The 19,816-nt window shown below is 43.6% G+C and overlaps 1 protein-coding gene across 6 annotated transcripts; it reads left to right on the top strand.

The window, feature by feature from the left end:
* The first annotated feature begins 521 nt into the window (after positions 1 to 521).
* KCNG1 (potassium voltage-gated channel modifier subfamily G member 1) lies at positions 522 to 14,129 on the top strand. Of its 6 annotated transcripts, XM_035344076.1 has the most exons (4): positions 1,448 to 1,588; positions 2,024 to 2,099; positions 6,957 to 7,758; positions 8,254 to 12,056. In XM_035344076.1, exons 3-4 carry the CDS (start codon positions 7,003 to 7,005, stop codon positions 9,022 to 9,024), a joined length of 1,527 nt encoding a protein of 508 aa, XP_035199967.1. In that variant the 5' UTR covers positions 1,448 to 1,588; positions 2,024 to 2,099; positions 6,957 to 7,002; the 3' UTR covers positions 9,025 to 12,056. The 6 variants fall into 6 exon arrangements, with proteins under 6 accessions (XP_035199968.1, XP_035199972.1, XP_035199967.1 ...); XM_035344077.1 differs by lacking the exons at positions 1,448 to 1,588; positions 2,024 to 2,099 and adding an exon at positions 522 to 669 and having other exon boundaries at positions 8,254 to 14,129; XM_035344081.1 differs by lacking the exons at positions 1,448 to 1,588; positions 2,024 to 2,099 and adding an exon at positions 647 to 669 and having other exon boundaries at positions 6,960 to 7,758; positions 8,254 to 14,129.
* Positions 14,130 to 19,816: the final 5,687 nt, after the last annotated feature.

Here is a 19,816-nt window from a genome sequence, read left to right as displayed (position 1 = left end):
CAGAAAATACCAGCAAAAAATGATCCCAGAAATTTCCCTGGGAGATCCTATTTGTGTGTCCTTCATTTTTGACACCAACCATCAATAAAGGCTTTTAAAATATAGGTTTTCATTAATAGGGCTGTTATAGAATACACAACAGGCAAAACTCTTCATACATCTCACTGTGGTCAGTAAAACCAGCTACCTCCCTTCCAGAGTTAAAGGCTGAGAGCCATCCTAAGAAAACTTTCCAAAATCAAATAAAAATCGGATGAGGTATCAGGAAAAAAGCAGCAAGGTGCTCTCAGCCACAGCCGATGACAACCCCCTAGGAGTGCTGTTTAACAACTCCGGTTGAAGAATACAAGCATGACTATTTCAGTATGCCCACACAATTCTGAAGCACAGTCCAATTTAATTTAGAAAAAAAAAAAAAAAAAAAAAAAAAAAAAAAAAAAGATTTTGCTAAAATTACTATAGTATAGGTTTTCAATTTGTATTACCATAGCAACAAAGGACCTCACTCGAAATGAGACCCCCCCTCTGCTCTTGGTGCCAGTGCATAATGCTCAGAACAGGAGACAGCCCCTGTCCCACGCAGCTCGAGGTGCCTCTCCCCTTCCCGGCCCGAGGTGCCGGAGTCCATCGGCAGGAATTTCCCTCCCTCCGGGACCCCTGCCCCAGCAGGTAAGGCCAGCCGAGGAGCAGGAGCGCACCAGCTCTGCGCCCACCGGGAGCCAGCACACGTGGGGTGGGAGTGGTTTGCCCACGAACGAGTCCGTGGCAGAGCTGAAGATGCTGCCGGCTCCTTAACCCCGCCACCCAGATTTCATTCCCCGCTTCAAATCGGAGACGAACCCCGCTCTGAGTAGCTGCCCCCCGGCTGTCCCGCAGATTCCCTTGCAGAGCACAGGGAGCGCTCCCCTGACCTGTGCGAGGGCTGCGGTGTGGTAACCCCTGCGGGGATGGAGCAGGATTTCGGCTTTCCTGGAGCCATCCCTTTGGAGAGGGGGGGCCCGTGGTGTGTGTGTGTGTGTGCGCATGGGGTGTGTGTGCGCGCCTTGCACACTTCCTCGGGGACACCCACAGAGCCAGCGCCGAGTGGGAAGAGCACCACAAGTTTATTAAGGGGTGCCACCGCTGGGCAGCACCCTGCTTCCAGCAGCCCACCGGGGGTGCCAGCGGGGCAGCACCCGTCCGTCCGTCCGTCCGTCCGTCCTCCACCCGCACAGCGAGCCCGCACGGCCGTGCCGCCGCCCGCTCGGTGCCAAGCGCGACCCCAGCGGGCTGCCCCTTCCCCGGCGAGCCCCTCGCCCCGCGGAGAAGCGGCTCCGTTGGCGGGAGGTGCCGGCGAGCCCCTCCTGCCCCGGCCCCGCCGCCAGCTCGGGCGCGCCCCCGCGGGGCGGGCTCTGCGCGCCTTTTGCGCGGCTTTTGCGCGGGGGAGCCGCCGGCCGCCTCCCCGCCCGCCGCGCCATGCGGAGCGCTCGGCACCGGGGCCCTCGCCGTCTCCGGCTCCGCCTGCAGCCCGGGGAGCAGGGACCTGGGGAGCGGGACCCGGGGCTGCGGCCGCCCCCATGCCGTGGGGCCGCCCCCCGCCGCCCGGCACCGGCGGCGAGCGGCAGGCAAGTTTGCGGGGAACTTTTACGTGCCGGGGCTGGGGGCACCGGGAGGCAGAGCCCGGCACGGCACGGCACGGCACGGGGGGGCTGCCCCGGGGCTCACCCCCCTCCGGGTGTCGCGTGGGTCCGCGCACGGGTTGCAGCAACAGGTCGGCTCCTGCGGCAGGGCTGGGAGAGGGAGCGGACTGTCTCCGCTCCCCGCAGCGGGAGGCGCTCGGCTACCGGCAGGGACCTTCCCGGCTGCTCCCCGCCTTCCTGCCGGCCTGCCGAGGAGCTGCCTCGTCCTCCGGGCTGGGTTGGTGATGCTCCGCGAGCTCCTCCGCGGCTCCCGCTCGCTCTCGCCGAGCCTGGTGCCTGCACGGCGCGGTACGGAGGCTGCCGGCTGAAATTTCCTCGTCCTGGGCTAACCTGAAGGTCTCTTGCAGAGTTATTTTTGAAATACTTGAGATGTCTTTGCTACCGAGCTGTTTAGTGACTTGCGGTCGTGGCAGCTAATAGGTAAAGTTAACTGGTCTTGATAAACATTGTATTTCTGGCAGGTTTTTTTTTTTTCTTCCATTCGAAAAGATTTGGGGGGGGCAGAGAAAACATTCGTAAAATATCTGCTCCATGACTACCTTCATTTCAGTGGCAAAATACGGATATATGCAAATAAATGACAAAACCTTTACTTTATGACAAGATGTTTAAAAGACTGTTTTCAGTGTGACTTGCTAAAATTGATTAACAACTGTATTTCAGTGCGAGCAAACTACCGTAGTTATTAGCTCTAATGTATTTCCGAACATTCTCCTGGGGATATAAGTCATCTAGCAAAGTTATTTCACTTCTGAATGTTATCGGCAGAATAAGGCTCAGCTGTATAAAACAAACCACTGAGTAGCATGTTTGTCATCAATTAGTTTGTAGGATGTCAAAAGATGCCCTGAAGCATAACACTGACCAGATCAAGGAGAGCAGTATGCAGATAGGAGCTTTTTTTTTTTTTTTGAGATTCTGTGTTTTTCAGCATGATTTTGGTTTTTGCTATACATTGACCTCTATAAGTTTTACCTCGATTTGGCTGGAGGTTCACTTTGCAAGCAGAGCTAAAGTTTGAGATTTGTTGTTGCTACCTAGAGAGCCGTATGAGTACAGCTTGAAGTATTGCAGGGGGGACCCTGGCAGCGGTGATACAGGATGGAAATCAGGTGTCAGAAGAGAGCTGAATTTAACACTGCTTTTTTTAACTAAGGAAACTATAAAGCACGGAGGATCGCTAAACTGCAAGGCCGTTTCTTACAGGATCCTTTCAGACAAGTCATTGTATTCACATTCACCCTGCAATGAAACTTTTTTTCTGCTAAATTTCCAAATGGTAAAAGGCAGCGGAGATCAGTTCCAGGCACTGGAATTGATAGAAGAGTCTAGGGGGGAGTTACGCATCTTCCTTGCATGCTTGTTATCACCCAGGCACAACTTTGAATTGTCTGCATCACAGAGCAGTATCAGGACTCCTTGCAGGAGCTCTGATTACATCAGAGATGCACTGCAGAATTCAAAATACTGCAGAGGATGCTGGAGGGGGGAGAACAGAACTTGAAGTGGAATTTTAGCACGTTACTTCGGATTTTTATTTCTTTACCTCAGAAGGGCATCTTTAATAATTCTTTCCCCATTGTCTAGGAGTCTGGCACCCTTCCTGAATTTGTGCTGAAAGTAAGGGCAGTGCAGATTTCTAATTCAATTTCTTCGCCAGACATGATGGATCAGAATATCATCTTGTGCAAGAGAGATTTTTGAAAAGATGTAACATCTTGATTCACATGCACAACACACCATTTAGAGTCACCAAGAGCTCTTGCCATGGGACAGTTATTCTGTATTACCGTGGTTTCTAGAAGCCAGAACTACGACCAGGACTGTACAACGTGGTAAGACTCAGTTCTTGCCCCAGTAAGCTTACACACAAAAGTAAGGAAGCTCAGAGAGAAGTGATTTATCAAAAACAAGCACACATGATGAGCGAGGGAGCTGGAAAGAACTGGACTCCACAAACTCCCAAGCATTCAAAGGGCAGAATGCTATCTCAAATGAGGAAGGATTTTATCACTGGGCCCTACTTAACTGGAACAGTTTTATCTGAAGGAGGATTTTGCTGTTAGAGCACATCCTTAAAGTTCATCTTGTTTAATTGTTGTGAAAATGGTTGCTGTGGGCTAATGTGTTTTTCTAACTTTATATTCCAATAACGCACTCCTCGATGCATTTCTTACACCTATCCCCGATGTCATCAGTCTGCAACGCATGAGTAAAGCAGGTTGCTCTTTTTGCAAGCTCACTAACAGAAAACCCCTTTCTATTCATCAGATAGCTCCCTTCTTAAAGTAGTGCTGCTCATCATTCTGTAGAGGTGCCTTCCAATGAAGAAACATGTAAAGAAGCGTATGGCTTTATTTTTCACCTTCCTCTTTTCCTTCAATTCAGACCGTCTTTACCATTGTCCCTTATTTTCTCCTATTCTTCCCACTTAGATATGAAGCTTTGTGTATCGGAGGTGAAAAATCACGTAAATAACACATGTACAGCATCAAATACCAAAGCTGCCTACGTGGAGTCTGTGGGCTTGCCAGTTCTGGTTATGGAAATAGAAGGAACCACCTTTTATAACTGCAGTCACTGTGTGTTACACAGGGGATTAATTTGTCCAATTTATTGTCTCGCACAGGTCGAGAAGCTGGAAGTGAAGAAAGGAATTATTTTTTCTTTGCTCTGTTGTTTCACAGTTGGTGCCTCAGGGTTACAGCGTGCGTCTGACACACGCGAACATTTACATTTCCCTCTCCCCATTTCTTTCCATTGTGTCAACAATGGATGTGGTGGGAGATCAAACCAGTCACAGAGATGAGCTGCCTCCTCATTTTTCCTGGATGAGATTCAGAGGATAAATTGTTGCTAACCAACATCATCTGGTATTACAGAAGGGAAACCGGTTAACTTAGCTCCCATTTATCCACGGTCTTCCATTAATCATAATCTTTATTCTCTTTAGGCAAGCCCAGCCAGTTGAGGCAGAGGGGAAAAAACTTGTTTCTAAAGAAAACAACAGTTACTCTTAAGGAGAGGGGTCCTACGTAACCATACATCAGGTAGCCCCGTTTTCCCGCCTACAGCTTGAGCTCACAGTGGCAGTATTTTTGCAGATGACCATACTTTAATAGACCAGCTCTTAGGTCACTAGGAGTGCTTCGTGTGATGGGACTGTAAGTCAGGGTAATTACAAGCTCAACTGCTCCTTACTTGCACTGTTCAACATGCTCTAGCTAGCAGTATGTGAGCCAGCTGTCATTCTCCTCAGATCCATTCATTTATCTGAGTGAGCCCTGCAGCTTTACCAGTGGGCAGTGGCAGAGTGCCGCTGTCTGTCGTGATGCTCTGCTGATAATCCCAGCGTTGGCTGGAGTTCTCTAGACAGGGACTTTTTAGTACGATTACATTTTGTGTTAATGTTCTTTCAGAAAACAGGACTTGCAGATCAGTACGCCGTCAGTTAGTCTTTCTTGAGGCAAGACACAGACTGAAATCAACTAGAAGTTTACTTAAGTTTATTATATCCTCCTTTTCTAAAACTCCTTTGGAAGTTTTAGAATTGCCCATTGCTTGCCATGGGGATTCCCAAGAGTCATAATTCTGGAGCAAAGACAGAGCCACTCACGAATACATGCAAGTACGTAGTGATAAGGCACTGAACATAGTTAAGATTTCAGCAGAGAATGGGTTAACCCTCCAATGAGCTGCTCTCAAATCACTAGCAATAGCAATAGAGATCCCACTTTGGGACAGGAGCAAGATGACAACGCTTACCTCTGCCAAAACAGCCAGAAAATGATACCACAGCTCTTGAAAGGTCTGAATCACACCTTGTCCGTTCTTGTATATTCCTGTAGGCTTTCTTTTTCCACAGTCCTACCACAGGCCCTAAAGGTAAGTAAATGAATGATTTCTTTTTGTACTAAAGAGTATAAGCATTAAAAAAAAATCAAAAAACATAATTCCATCCAAAGCTCAGCTGTTTGTAAGAGTATGTAAAGAACTGCTTCATTCAGAGTAATTCTGGGAAGTTTGGGAGCAGGACTGCGACAGTATTTTATTTGAAAATATTATTTTAAGCCCCCATGCAGCAAAGAAAGCCTGTTGCTCTTAAACTGAAGTGCAGCTGTAGTGTATTCATGTGTTGTTGTTTTTTTTCCTATAACAGGTATGTAACGTTATTGATGTTACTGATATACAAACCCCAGCTTCTGAAAACAACAGCTCTGTGCTTAAGGATTAAACATTGTACACTAAGCTGTAGCTGACGGTGGGGATGGAAGACCTAGAAGCAGTACTGTACAATTCTCCTGAGCAAGAGCAGACTTTCAGACTGACTTTTAAATTGCAGTGAATTAGGGAGGCAAAACCTTTTAACATTTCCAGTACCTGTTTTTTATAGCAATAACTTTGTGGTCCGTGCATTCCACCGACTTCATACTAGTTTTGTGTGAGCAGAATTTGAATCTGATTTTCAAAGTCATCTTAAGAATTCCTTGGTTTCTTAGAATCACAGCTGAAGGTAGTCACCTTGGTTCTCAGCTACTATTCAATGTTAGAACAAAGACCTATTGCTGTGTATAGGGTGCCAATTGTAATTGAAATAATATTCCAATTTTTGTGTAGAAACCATGTATTTCTTAACAATCTTTCGTAAATGAGTCTATAAAAGGGGAGTTGCCATGTCATTAAATGTGTAAACTCTATACAAAAATTTTATGTGATTGTCAATAGAAGTGTTTTTTCCAAAATTGTTTCCATATGGCCTTTTAGAAATTAGTCTTACACTAACTGTTTTTCAAAAGTATTTTGTTAATTACAGCATAATTGACTTCTGTTTTTTTCTGTATACTTAATGAGAACTAAAATAATAGTGTTTTTAATGCATAATTGTTAAATAAAAAAGACATAATTTCCTTTTCTAAAAAATACTCTTGAATTTTGCGTTCTTATGTAATAGTATCATAATTTTGACATTTCTTTTCTGAAGCTGGAATATCCCGCCACATGCAGGAATTATTCCTGGTTTCCCTCTGTACCCACTGGGAACTGAGACCTCAGCATTTGAGACAAAAGTTCCCCAGTGTCAGTAAACAGATTCAGTTCTACCTGACTGGACAAAAAGAGCCTCACCAGAAAGCTTTTCTGACCATACTCAGCCACTGCTGTTTTCCTTCCAATTATTTTATCAACCATAAACGTTTCTGAGCCTCAGTCACTACATTTGTTCCAAACTCGAAAACATCCACTCACTCACTCAACCCATATATCTGTTTTTCGTTCCAGAAGACACTTGCAGAAGTAGCGAAGTGATGTGAAGTTATCTTCCAAGATGACTCTTCTACCTGGAGAAAACTCTGATTATGACTATAGTGCCCTGAGCTGTGCTTCAGATACTTCCTTCAACCACACATTCTTTCCAGAAACAGAAACCCTTAAGGGAGTCTTTTACCAAAGAGCCAAGCTAATTCACCCTGAAGAGGATCTCCTGAAAGGGTTTCACCCCGATGATCGGAAGCATCATATTATTATAAACGTAGGGGGCATTAAGTATTTGCTCCCATGGACCACGCTTGATGAATTCCCATTGACACGTTTGGGACAACTAAAATTCTGCAACAATTTTGATGACATTCTAAACATCTGTGATGATTACGATGTGACATGTAATGAATTCTTTTTCGACCGCAACCCAGGAGCATTCAGGACAATCCTGACCTTTTTGCGGGTTGGAAAACTTCGGCTCCTGCGGGAGATGTGCGCGTTGTCTTTCCAAGAGGAGCTGCTCTACTGGGGAATTGAGGAAGACAACTTGGACTGGTGTTGTAAAAGGAGGTATCTGCAAAAAATGGAGGAGTTTACTGAAATAAATGAACGGGAGGATGACCTCATAGAAAATGAAACAGGTGAAACATTAGAGGAGACAAAAATTGGCTTGTGCATGAGAAAGTTACAAGACATGGTGGAAAGACCCCAGTCTGGCCTCCCTGGGAAAGTGTTTGCTTGTTTATCTGTTTTATTTGTAACTATTACCGCAGTGAATTTATCCATCAGCACCATGCCTGACCTAAGGGAGGAGGAGGAAAAGGTAAGTTAACTTTTCAGGGTGGAAACGGTATATGCTGAGAAGAGCAGAACAAATATAAGGTCTGACGGTATTGATTTGAATGGGGATTTTGCGGCTGCCTTTAGAGGGAAAAAATAGCACAAAGAAGATTGGAAATCTTACGTGACTGTGTTCAATTACTTGTAAGAATCAACCATATAAAGTTCTATGTCCAAAGAAAATTTTGTTAGTGGGCATTCTATCTACGCTTGTATCGTATAACACCTTGTTAAGCTTGCATTTGGTATTTAGAATGCCTGAAATTACCAAGCAACATCTTCTGTGCAATAAGTAGTTCTTTTCTAAGTTTTGCATTTACCTTGTTCCAATTTGTCAATGTGTTTCCCCATAGCAACAGCTTCAATTCCTTTAATATTTTGGGTTTTAAAAAGCCCACAAAACTCTCTTTCTGTCACCGTACCAACTAAAATAGTTATTATCCAAGTGCCGATTACAAACTCCTCCTCTTTCCTCCAGGGTGAGTGTTCCCAGATGTGCTACAATATTTTCATTGTGGAGTCTGTCTGTGTGGCGTGGTTTTCACTGGAGTTCCTGCTAAGATTCATCCAGGCAAAGAGCAAGTTTGCATTTTTGAGAAGACCGCTAACCCTGATAGACATCATAGCCATTCTGCCATATTACATCACTTTGCTAGTAGATACCACTTCAGTGGGCTACAAAAAGCCCAGCTCTGGGAGCATCTACCTGGACAAAGTAGGTCTGGTCCTCCGTATACTCCGTGCCTTGAGGATTCTTTACGTCATGCGGCTGGCCAGGCACTCCCTGGGGCTGCAGACGCTGGGGCTGACCGCTCGCAGGTGCACCCGGGAGTTTGGTCTCCTGCTGCTCTTCCTCTGTGTGGCCATTGCACTGTTTGCACCGCTCCTGTATGTCATCGAGAACGAGATGGCGGACTCACAGGAGTTTACCAGCATCCCCGCGTGCTACTGGTGGGCTGTCATCACCATGACCACGGTAGGCTACGGAGACATGGTTCCCAGGAGCATTCCCGGCCAAGTGGTGGCACTGAGCAGCATCCTGAGTGGCATCCTCCTCATGGCATTTCCAGTCACTTCCATCTTCCACACGTTTTCACGGTCCTACATTGAGCTAAAGCAAGAACAGGAAAGAATAATGTACAGGAGAGCACAGTTCTTATTAAAAACAAAGTCTCAGATAAGCAATGCATCACAAGGGAGTGATATTTTATTCCCCAGTCTCTCTTCTGAGACTAGGGACAATGAATGAAATTTAAGTTGCAATTTTTCCTCATGTCAAGTAATGTTTTGTTGTATCAGATTTCATCTTTTAATTTGCTTTGGAAGCATTTTACAAAGGTAACCCTCATATTAAAAGGAAGAAAAGGGGCTATTAACCAGGAACTGCTGTGGTTTCAGAAGGCTATTATTATGTTGTTTCTTCCCCCTGACCTTCCCAGTATGTTTGGGACAAATCTTTCACTAAAATCATACAGTGGGATTTTAGGGTTTGAAAGTTCTCTGACAAAAATAGGAACAACATATAATTCTGTACTTGACAGGCTGTTTTGTCATTTGTAATACGCATTTTTTCAAACAAATCACAATGTATATAATCATTAAGCAGGCTGCCATTTTTCTTGGTCTTCTTGTATATAAATAATGTAAATACAAGAAAATTAATGGCTAAATTCTCTCCCAGTAAAATGCCTCAGAGCGTGATGGAAATAACCACAGCTGTTTGTCCCATTGTGCTCTTAAAAAACATGAAGATTTGTCATTCACAACACCAACTGTATATTTCTGTGTAAGTCAGCCATAAACGTAACAGAAAAAAAGAATCGAAGTGTTTGTATCATAACCTTGCTAAAGATGTAAATACTTAGAGCTCACCAGCTTCAAAACTTAAATGAAGTTACAATGTTGATCCTATGCCACCAAATGCAGGATTCCAAGGAACAAAGTCTTTTGGGTTTTGTAGCATTTAACGTTATCAAGGGGCGAATAGCTGCAAATCAAATGAAATATGCATGATAAGATGCCAGTCGTTCCCTACCATCTGTTTCCATGTTTTTACTTTACCTCAGATACGAAACAGAATTAAAAGAGGCCTGTTTCCAGGGGACACCCTACCATTACTTGGCAAATCAATATTGCAGCTACCCATTCACATTCTGCATTTGGTTCTTTAAAAGGAGCAGAAAATATATGGTCGTGGGAAGTTGCCAATGATGAAAAAAAGAAAATATCATTTGAGTCATGGAGTGGGGGGTACTGACAGCTTTATACTTTACTGTCCTCAATCACAAGGGACCTAAGACTTAATTAACTATAACTTTACCATTATTACAGACATCACAGTACCAGAGAAAATTTTAAATAGGCTATGAAAAGGCAATTAGGTCCTAAAGCACAACTGTGTATTATGCATCCACACATGGGTCTTGGGTCTTGGCATGAGGCCAGTGGGAGTACACAGGTCAGCGAGGCGCTGGGCTTTGGCACCTCTTTCTCTGGAGATTAATGACAGACCTCTCATTTATTTTAGAGGGAACAAGGCTGGTTCACATAACTCAGGAGACAAACTCCAGAACTTTAAAAAAAAAATGAATGAAATTCAATTGCTTGACTTCATGTGTGCTCAGAGGTAAAGAAAAGATAAATGTATGAATTCCACTTTTTTTTCCCTCATTAACTGTTAAGAGCTAGGGAGAGATTTAGAAGTTCCTCAGCCTGTATTATTTGATCAAGTCCATGTCACACTGCTTTTCTGTTCAAATGTCTTTAAAAAACAATTCGAAGGTGTTTTGGTATGCTTACTTTTAGAAATAATCACAAAACTTGCAAAAATGCACTCTACAAATAATTAGGGATCTAAGGCTCTTCAGGCTGTCATAGGCTAACATGCCTATGGAGCCTTCCTGCAGCGCTAAAATACCCAGACTAAACTCTTGGCAATTAATTACGTGCCAGAGCTAGGAATGCAACCAGCTTTTCACTCTTGTTCTTCGGCTTTAATTAGAGTTGGACAAAAAACAGGAACATTGTGACAAAAAAAAGGGACACATTTTCCATCCAAAATACTCTTAATTTGAAAAATGTTTGATCATCTGTAGAATTGGCTTCAACACAAGTGCTATACATCTTTCCACCTTCGTGTCAGCAGTCATAAAAAGAGCCGGTAATTAGATTAGTCCTGTGAGCAACAGTTGCTTATCTAAGGATGTGTTTGACAGGCTGAGCCAGAAATAAGAAGCTGTAAGTGAATATAAGGAGAAATCAAGATTTACCAAATAAAACCTAATCTTATTTCTTTTTTTTTTCCTAGCTAATAAACGCTGAAACTCTGTCCATTTTCTCAGTGCCTTTACATTGAGTTAATACTCATTTATTTCATGTATCACTTTATTTTAATGCCAGAATTATAGCTGGATTCTGAAGTTCTTGTCCAGACAAAAATAAAAATAAATAAATCACCCTGAATTTGGGTGTTGGTTGAGCAAACCTGTGAAAGCATCTTGCCTGTGGGGAGTTCTGCCTGAGCCAGGAACAAAGAAGCCTTCCAGGATGCACCCCTATGTAATTTTGAGCTTGGCAAGACATCTCTTGTAAGCATACCAACATGGTTCGCTGTGAATCACTGTAACAAACTTGCTTATGTTTTACACAAGGTAATGCATACTGTAGTCCTTATGCTAAATAAAACCAGCTATACGTCTTCAGAGCACAACATTAATATGAAACCCGCATGCTGCGCTCCAGCTTCTACTGTGAAGGCTGAACGTTTAACGTGATTATGCCTCTTTACAGCACATTATCTGAAATTTTAGTCAAATTCATGAAAATTATGCATTGATTCAAAAGCTGGCTGTTTCCAGTGACACAGCTGACAGCTACCAAGTCAGCTATCACTCCTTTTTTGCATTTTAACAGCATGTGCAGTCAACAAGAAAGTCCCAATAAAAACACTTTGTGCTTTTCTGAAGTCAAAAGAATTGTTCAAGTTGCCACTGATAAAGAGCAGTGTACGCCTCCACTGGAGATAGGCTTGCATTGCTATTTATATTAACCTGGGTATGCTGCAGAAACATGTACAGTATGAATTCAAACAGCAGCAGCTGTATTACTTTTGGTTAATAAAGTGTTAGGTTCTCCTTTCACTTTCATGTGCTTCTTAAGGTATAGAGAGACTCAGACGTGCTACAGGCAGGCATGACAACCTGGGGTCTGGATGAGAAGTGATCAGCACCTGTTTGGGCTGTAAGTATCACTAGATGAAGCATGCTGGCTGTGAAAAATAAATACATTAGGAAATAAAATTATCTCAGTATAGAATAACCTAGGTACCAGTTGAGCAGTTTGAATAGGGAAAATGTTCTTGCATGTTGTCCCAAGAGTCACAATCAGTTACTGTCCTGGTAACTGGGACATAACCTCAAAAAGAATTGTAACCATTTAATCAAAGAAACTAACAGGTTTCATAAAAGAACTGGAAGGACGTGTGGAGAGTGAGGATGAGAAAAATCCCTAATAAAACCAGAACTTCCAGGTAAAGGTCTTGTATTAAATTACTTGCTCCAAAATCTTTCCCTTCTTCATCTGCATGTCCTCAGAAAACAGTAACAGAAGGGATAAAATCATTGCTCCATAGTTTTTTCCACTGTAATTCCGTACTTCAGATTTCCATAGTCAGAGGCTCTAGTAGTGTTACAGAACAGTCAGAGGCTTTAGCAAGTCCAATTAAGCAATACCAACAATTATGCAGAACTGAATCATGAATTTGCACATCATCAGATACACGTCTGGGAAGGAAAGCTGGCATGCTCTCTACATTCATGACTTGTGTGGGTAGAATTTAACTGGGTATTCAGGCTGATGCAAAAGCAAAGACGTTTTGCTGTAGAAGGTTCTCATTCCTGCTGCTATAGCTCTGTGGCGTTACTAAACCAAAGTTTCACAGGAGTCTCTCTGAACAAAACCTTTCCACTCAGTCTTCCCCCACCAGGCCATGGACTGAGGCTCAGAGTCAAAATTCACGTTAGGCACTTACCAAAGCACCGAAGTGGCAGCCTGTTTGCTGGAAGATCTGACCCACCACTGGCAGATGTGCAGTCTTCCCCCTTCTTTATTTTTTAAACAGAGGGTGCCTAGAATGAACCACATCCTTAGTTCAGGTGTCTCATTCAAAGGCCAGTGTTAGGTCAGATGAATTGGAGCCTTAATCCTGAATCGCACAGACCCACCGATATCTTCCAGCACTAACTCCGCATTATTTGCCCTTTCCATGTCTCATTCGCTACGTGTGGGGACCAGGAAATAGGAAGCAGCACCCAGAATCCTGGGCCACAGAGGTCAGCTTGGCCTTGGCTGGGATCAGTTTGAAACAATGGCAGTGGCTTGGCAGCTCGTGTCTGACTGAAATAGTTCTGTTCCCCCGTTACTGATTGGTTCTCTCTTTTGGCTTAGTTAAGAAACAAGACCAGTAAATTAAAACAAGAGGAAAAGCACATACTTCTTCAACAAAGCCAAAAACGTTCACATCCCTCTCCCAGCTTTGCAACAGGCTAAAAACTGGAGTGGATGCTTCTAAACCTACAGATTTAATTGACTCTGGTTAAGCAGAAATTAGAAGTAAAGGTGACAAATGTGACTTTGAAGACTGGGACATCAATCTCTGCTCGTGCATCAGTCAGTGCTACAATGGTTCAGGGCCTAGTTCTTTCCAGGCTGATGGTTCTGTTGGCTCCCTTGTGTGAGATTTAACAGGAATTTAGTATCCATTTATCCAGAAGATGATATGGGTACCAAAAACACAGAAATAAATAAATAAATAAAATACAATGTCTTCTGAAATGGTGGAACTGTGATATCCCATAGGCCGTCTAGAGAACACAGAGAGTGCAATTACAGAAACTAGACAGAACTGAAGGCCTCAGCTAGAGTTCACGACAGGGGATGAATGTCCCCCCCAGCAACAGAAATACCTTCAGAAGTTCTGTTGCTAACACAGAAAATGCTTAACACTAGATTTACCCACTCATTTACCACTTCCAGTGTGGCATTTCATAATCCCATTTCAGCACTGGTAATGATCTCAGTGTTCCTAACCTAGAATGATCACGTAAAAAGGACAGGAAAGCAAAGCAGACTGTTTTAGATCCAAAACTTCCACCTCACCGCAGCACTTCAGCTTCGTGCATGTTGTCTCGTCTTGTAACGTTAGAGTGTGAGTCCTTAGGACAGTATTCCTTGTTTGGCATCAGTCAGTCACTGTACAGGACAATGTAAAGTCACACACCACAAATTAAGATTAATTTGTATACCACAAATAAAGTCAAGAAGAATATTGCCTGCACTGCACTGCCAAACTGAAAATGTTCCGAGTTTGGCCTATTAATTATTAACAATAAAATCAGAACTTCCTCCCTTTCTGCTTGTTGTTTTTCTTTGTCATTTTCCAGCATCTCGTGTCTTCTGAAATACTCCCTAGATTTCACTAAAGACACCAGGAGTGCTTTAGCCCTGCCAAAAGCAGGTTGAAGAAACTGCACGATCGTAGCATCAGGGGACTTTCTGCCCTGTCCAACAGGGATTTACTTTCCCTTTGCCTGTGGGAACTAATCCAGAAGCAAATGTCACTTGAACAGAAATAAAATTCTGCCATAACTGGAAACACAGTAGGCCAATTAGGGTAATTAGAGCATATTTGCTACACTTTATAAATATTCATTCATTATCCCTGTAGCCCTTGTGACGAGTTGAACAGCCTTGTGCAACTCTGGAGTCAGCTAGGGCACATAAACACATGTAATGCTGTCAAGATGAGGTTTCAGCTTCTCCTTTATCAGGTATCTTACTTAATGACTGCAGTTTTGTAGCCATACTTAATTATATTCATATTTTTTTTCCCCTACGTTCATTGTGGGTCCAGAAAAACAGGGCTTTAAACTACAATAATTAGCCTGCTCAAATGACTGACCTGGAACACAAGCAGTTCCCAGCCCTCATCTGGAGATTAGAATTAAAACCCGAGGCTGCTTGTTTCCAAAACTAGACAGATAATTTTACAGCTCTCAATCATTCAAGTTCAGTGGTCAGTGAGTATAGTAATGTTTATCTTTCTGCTCGGTATAACACTGCAATTTAAGCGGTGTGCCTACCAGAAGAACAAAGTTGTGTGGGCTAACATGAGCTCCTGTACGTAATTATACAGAGAGGTAAAGTTTTGACACACAATTACTGAACAATGCATTGAAGTGATGCTGCTCATTTTCATTAGTGAAACACTTCTTGTCATGAAGAAACTGAGTAATATCATCGAGAGCTTTTATATCGGTAGCAGTTCTCAGGCCGAGCAAGGAAAAGACGACTCACTACCACTCAAAAATAGAAGCACATCTTGGGAAATCAAGCAAATCAGATCCAACTCTGTGGAATTGCAGGTGTCTTTAATTATTGAGAGGAATGCTTCAGGGGACAGCCTGAGTGGGGAAAATTAAGACTGCAGAGCATCATGTGGCACAATAATTGGGTGAAGTTAGCTTTTAGTTAGGTGAAAGCAGAGAGCACAAATGCAATACGGGTATCACAGGATGAAAGCAAACATGATTTGATGAGATCAGAAAAACAGCACCAGCAACAATAGTTGGCATCCCAACATCCAGGCTTCTGTATACCCTAAAATTCACTAATAAAATATTCTTCCTGCTGTGACTTGCATAAATCTGTTTGTGGATTTTTTCCCACTGACTCCTTGCTCTTCCTACTGACAGCGGTAACTCTGGCCCACAGCTGAAGTACTTCAAGCACTTGCACAAGACCACGATGCATATTTACATTTTGGCATATGACTGATACGCAAAGTCGAAGTTTTCCCCATAAACCAAAATTTATCATTATTTACTGTCTTTGAATACAACCATATTTCTAACTCTAAAAGTTTTAACATCAAAATGCATCCACAAAGGAGGGAATGGTCAATTCTGATAGACCACACTGGTGGATTCTGCAGAAGAGTCAAGTTAATGATAAACAGCATAAATCCTGCCTGTGTGTCAGTGTGGTTAAGATAACGGGTTTTCATCAATGCAGACCGCAGAATGTGCCCAATTCAAGGATCTTACATTGCCATCTACGGGCCACTCCTCGCAGTTCACTTCTAAGTCCCAGGAACCCTGTCCTAAAAGCATCAGTTCGCACAAGTCATCGTTAAAAAGATGTATAAAATAATAAGAAATTGCTTTTAAATATAGAGGCAAACATTCAGTTCCTTCCTTAGCTTGCCTTCTGCACATGTGGACTCTCATTCGCCAGAGCAGGCTGTTGGATCTGCAAGCAGACAGGGACACCTGTAGCAAAGCGGGATGTCTCACGGCAAAGGAGAGGTTCATTTCTCTCCCGGACTGCAGCGAGAACTTGAGTCCAATCTTAACTTTAAGATGCTTTAAATTTGAATACGGTTATTTGTAGGGTTCAGGTTCTAAACTAAACAGGAGCCAAACAGTGACTATTTGTTTCCCTACTGTCTAGGGTTTAAAAAAAATAGCTTTCCAAAAGCACACCAGGAGGCTTAAGGCAGGAGCTGTGCCGGAGGTTCTCACACGTCAGATACAGCGGTACCACGTTACCCCTCTGTGACAGACGGCTTTTTAGCAGTATGGAGGCACACATGTTCAGCGCACTGTTCATCAGTTGCAAATAAACTAATCTACACCCCTGCACAGAGTTTCTGCACATGATTTTGGCTCTGAACTTGTACCAGTAGAACTACTTATCACTTAAGTAGCTTTGTCACTTTGTGCTTCTGTACCCCCAGAGTTCACTGTGGAGAGAAAGCACAGGTAAAGAGAAAAAGGAGGACACAGAGAACAGTAGGATGCAACCCCCCCAACTAACAATTCTCCTGGAATGTAATTGCTCACAGCACAGCTCACCCTTGCCTGTCTCACCTTCCCACTGGAAGCACCCTGCAGGCATCACAGCAACAGCGGATCACGCTGAGAGCCACAAGAGAGGACAAGGTGCCCAGGGGAGTGGAAGTCTGTTGGTGTTGAGAGCAACACCTGAACAAGACCCTCTGCAATAGCAGCACAGGTGTGCTGTGAGAAAGGCCGTCAGCCTCTTCTTGTTGTTGATTGTTGGTAGGTAAAGGAAAACTGAAAGCAGTCACGTCACACAGACTAGTCTAGGGCACCATCTCCAGCCAGAAAGCACCAGTTCCTCCAGCAGCTTGAGGTGTAACCTCACGGGTAGAGAATCTCCATGACAGAAACCTTCAGTCTTTGCTTGGAAGAGCATCAGGCACAGACACAGCCCTGCTCTAAAGCAGAAGCCTGCCCAGCCGTGAGGTCAGTGGAATTAATCACAGCCATGAGTATTACCTGCAATTAATAATGGGAACACTAAGAGGAAGCTGTTTCAGAGTCTCTGCAGTCTTGCACTACGCCAGGAAAAGTCACAAAACTCCTTTTGTTCAAGTTTGTCTGTCTCTGGCATATACAGCACTCAGCAGCACCAGGATGTTAGAAAGGCGTCTCCCCCAGTGTCTGCGCTCTGAGTCCCTGTGCAAAAAGGTAGAGCCTTCAGTATTTTTGGTAATTTTCACATTGTACTAGAATGACGTTTTTTTTTTTCCTTAGAAGTATCGTACATCAGTGCTGACACTATTTTTAACCACAGTACAGAGAGAAGGAAATAAAGAGGGAAACATGATAAAAGTCTACAAAATGATCACTGATTTAAAAGACTGACAAGATAAGAACATGAAATGTAAGCTTATCAGTGTGAAAACTGAAGAACTGATCAAGGTAACTGCATTCAAGAAATAATTATAAGAAACCATCTCATAATGGTGCTTTGAGTGGACTGTACTATGGCATTAAAGGGAATTTAGTGAAGAAGGAGCTTAACACTAATCAAGGCAGGAGATGAAAAGGCCATAACTCAGAGCTCTGGGCAGAAGGCAAAGGACAAAAAATAAATTATTGTTTGAAAAGCAAAGCACCAATATTTAGATATTCTCTGGATCAGTGGAGGGAGTGATTCAGAGATGAGCACTGGGGTTCCGAATGCTGAGGAAGCTGCTGGTGCTCTCATCTGAGGGGCAGGACAATACAGACACCTAACTAACAAGTCCAGTTTTATTAAAAGGGCAGTTACCAAGTTTTAACTATCGTTACACCTGTTACTACCCACGGGTACAGTAATAAAATAGAAACCCAGAGCAGAGTTTCACAAGCAAGTTTGAAATGGACAACATGCATATCCTGGAAAGGATTCCCATAAATTCCACCCAAAAGTTACGGTTCTGTCACACAGTATGATGAATACGCCTGTGCTCCGCCCTTACATTGTGAGGTTAGAAACCTATTTCGTGACCTAAGCACTTCCTTTCGCTATTCATGAGCAGGTGAGTGCCCGTCTGTACCAGAAACCTCATTTCCCAGCCAAACACACGGGAGGAGCCATTTTAAATTTGGACATAACCTTTCCTTGCGAGCCGAGATTCAGTCTCCTAGCAACAGCACGAACACCTTGTGAGCAAATCTGCAGCTTATGTGCACAGGAGGGCCTCGCAGCGCGGGCACCGGGAAGCCACGAGAACATTGGCAGCAGGTTTCTTCCTGCAGGGGCCAATGGTGAAGGCTCCCGTCAGCAAAACCCACAGCTGACACGCGTCTGGGCCCTCCAAAGGCCCACTGCCCCCATCACCCTGCTGTCTGAGCTCCCCATCCACATCCATCTCCATTTTTTCTCCTCTAGCTACAAGGGACAGTGAGAAGCACTTAGATAAAGAGCAGACATTTTGCACTCTCTGAGGGATGAAGTCCACAGCTGTTCTCATTCCTTGGATCAGAGCACCTGAGCTCTGGGTGTCAGAGGGCTATTCCGTGGTGTTCAGATTGCGCTGTCCCTGGGGAAGGCAGCCCTCGTCCCACCTGCCAGGACTGCAGCTGAGCCCACGGGCATCACTTTGCGGCCTGGATGCCTCTGCCCCAGCAGGGCCTTTCCAACTTCATCCTGGCTGCAGCTTCCACTAGATGCTATAATCTTAAGCAGGCCTGATACACAATAGGAATGTTTCTGGCTAGGAAACTTGTGTTGCAATAGACCAGGCTAAATTAAATCAATCTCCTTTTCTGATAACCTCACGGCAGGTGTCATTTTGGATGGAAGCTATTTTTTATTCCTCACTACAACTTTTACCACCAGCATGAAAGAATTGCAATGACTTCACGACAAAAAGAAGCAAATTAGGTCGGAGCAGCACCATCACAAGTGTATTTCAGTTGGCTTTTACAGCCGGATGAATCAACCATGTGAAATATATCCTGAAGACAAGATTAAATGAATCAATCCAATGATAAAAGACTAGAAAATAGGCAAACAGAAGCCACTTTCCTTTCCTAAATAGACCAGATAACAGTTGCTGTTCTGCTGCTGTAGTGCTCAAGCTTCTGACTGCATAACAAAGGTTATACCATATTTACACTGTAAGTAGGCAAACGTGTTTGTGTCCAGCAGAGGAGATACAATATCCCATTGCTTGTCCAAGTCACAAAACCTATGAATTTTAGATCTCCGAACTGTTCTAGAACAGGATGCTCCCTTGGGATCTGATCACTAGAGAAACATTTAAACACACCACACAGCCACAATAGAGAGCGGGGTAGAATGATTTGCTCAGGTGTACAGCCAAAACTTAGCAGAAACTCTGGATTTCTTCTGTCTTTTACACTATTCAGAAAATCATCACTCCTTTGGACAACCCAGCTACTCAAGGAGAAAGCTCTAGGAAATTTTTGCATCTCCTTCCTAACGACGGGTTCTAAGCATACACTGCTTCTTTTCCCGTGCTATATTTATTTTCCCCACAAAGATCTTGAAGCTGTGGTGTAAGGTAAGCAGAGGGGCTGGAACGTTTAACCAATGGTAACAGAAACCACAGGAGGTATTAACCACAAACCAGTGTGTGTTTTCCTGTGGTTTATGTTGTTTGCTAACTGCTCTAAACTTTGCTACCCTAACACGTTAATATTTTACTCTTCTGTTAGTCTGTAGAA

The sequence above is a fragment of the Oxyura jamaicensis genome, chromosome 20 (genome assembly GCF_011077185.1).
Source record: "Oxyura jamaicensis isolate SHBP4307 breed ruddy duck chromosome 20, BPBGC_Ojam_1.0, whole genome shotgun sequence".
Lineage (NCBI taxonomy): Eukaryota > Metazoa > Chordata > Aves > Anseriformes > Anatidae > Oxyura > Oxyura jamaicensis.
Note: the sequence above shows the minus strand (reverse complement) of the source record. Positions and strands in the feature narration are given on the sequence as shown.

Coding starts and splice junctions, on each gene's coding strand:
- KCNG1 (XM_035344077.1), top strand. CDS start 7,003: ATGACTCTTCTACCTGGAGAAAACTCTGATTATGACTATAGTGCCCTG. Junction 7,759..8,253: donor TAAGGGAGGAGGAGGAAAAG/GTAAGTTAACTT, acceptor TCTTTCCTCCAG/GGTGAGTGTTCCCAGATGTG.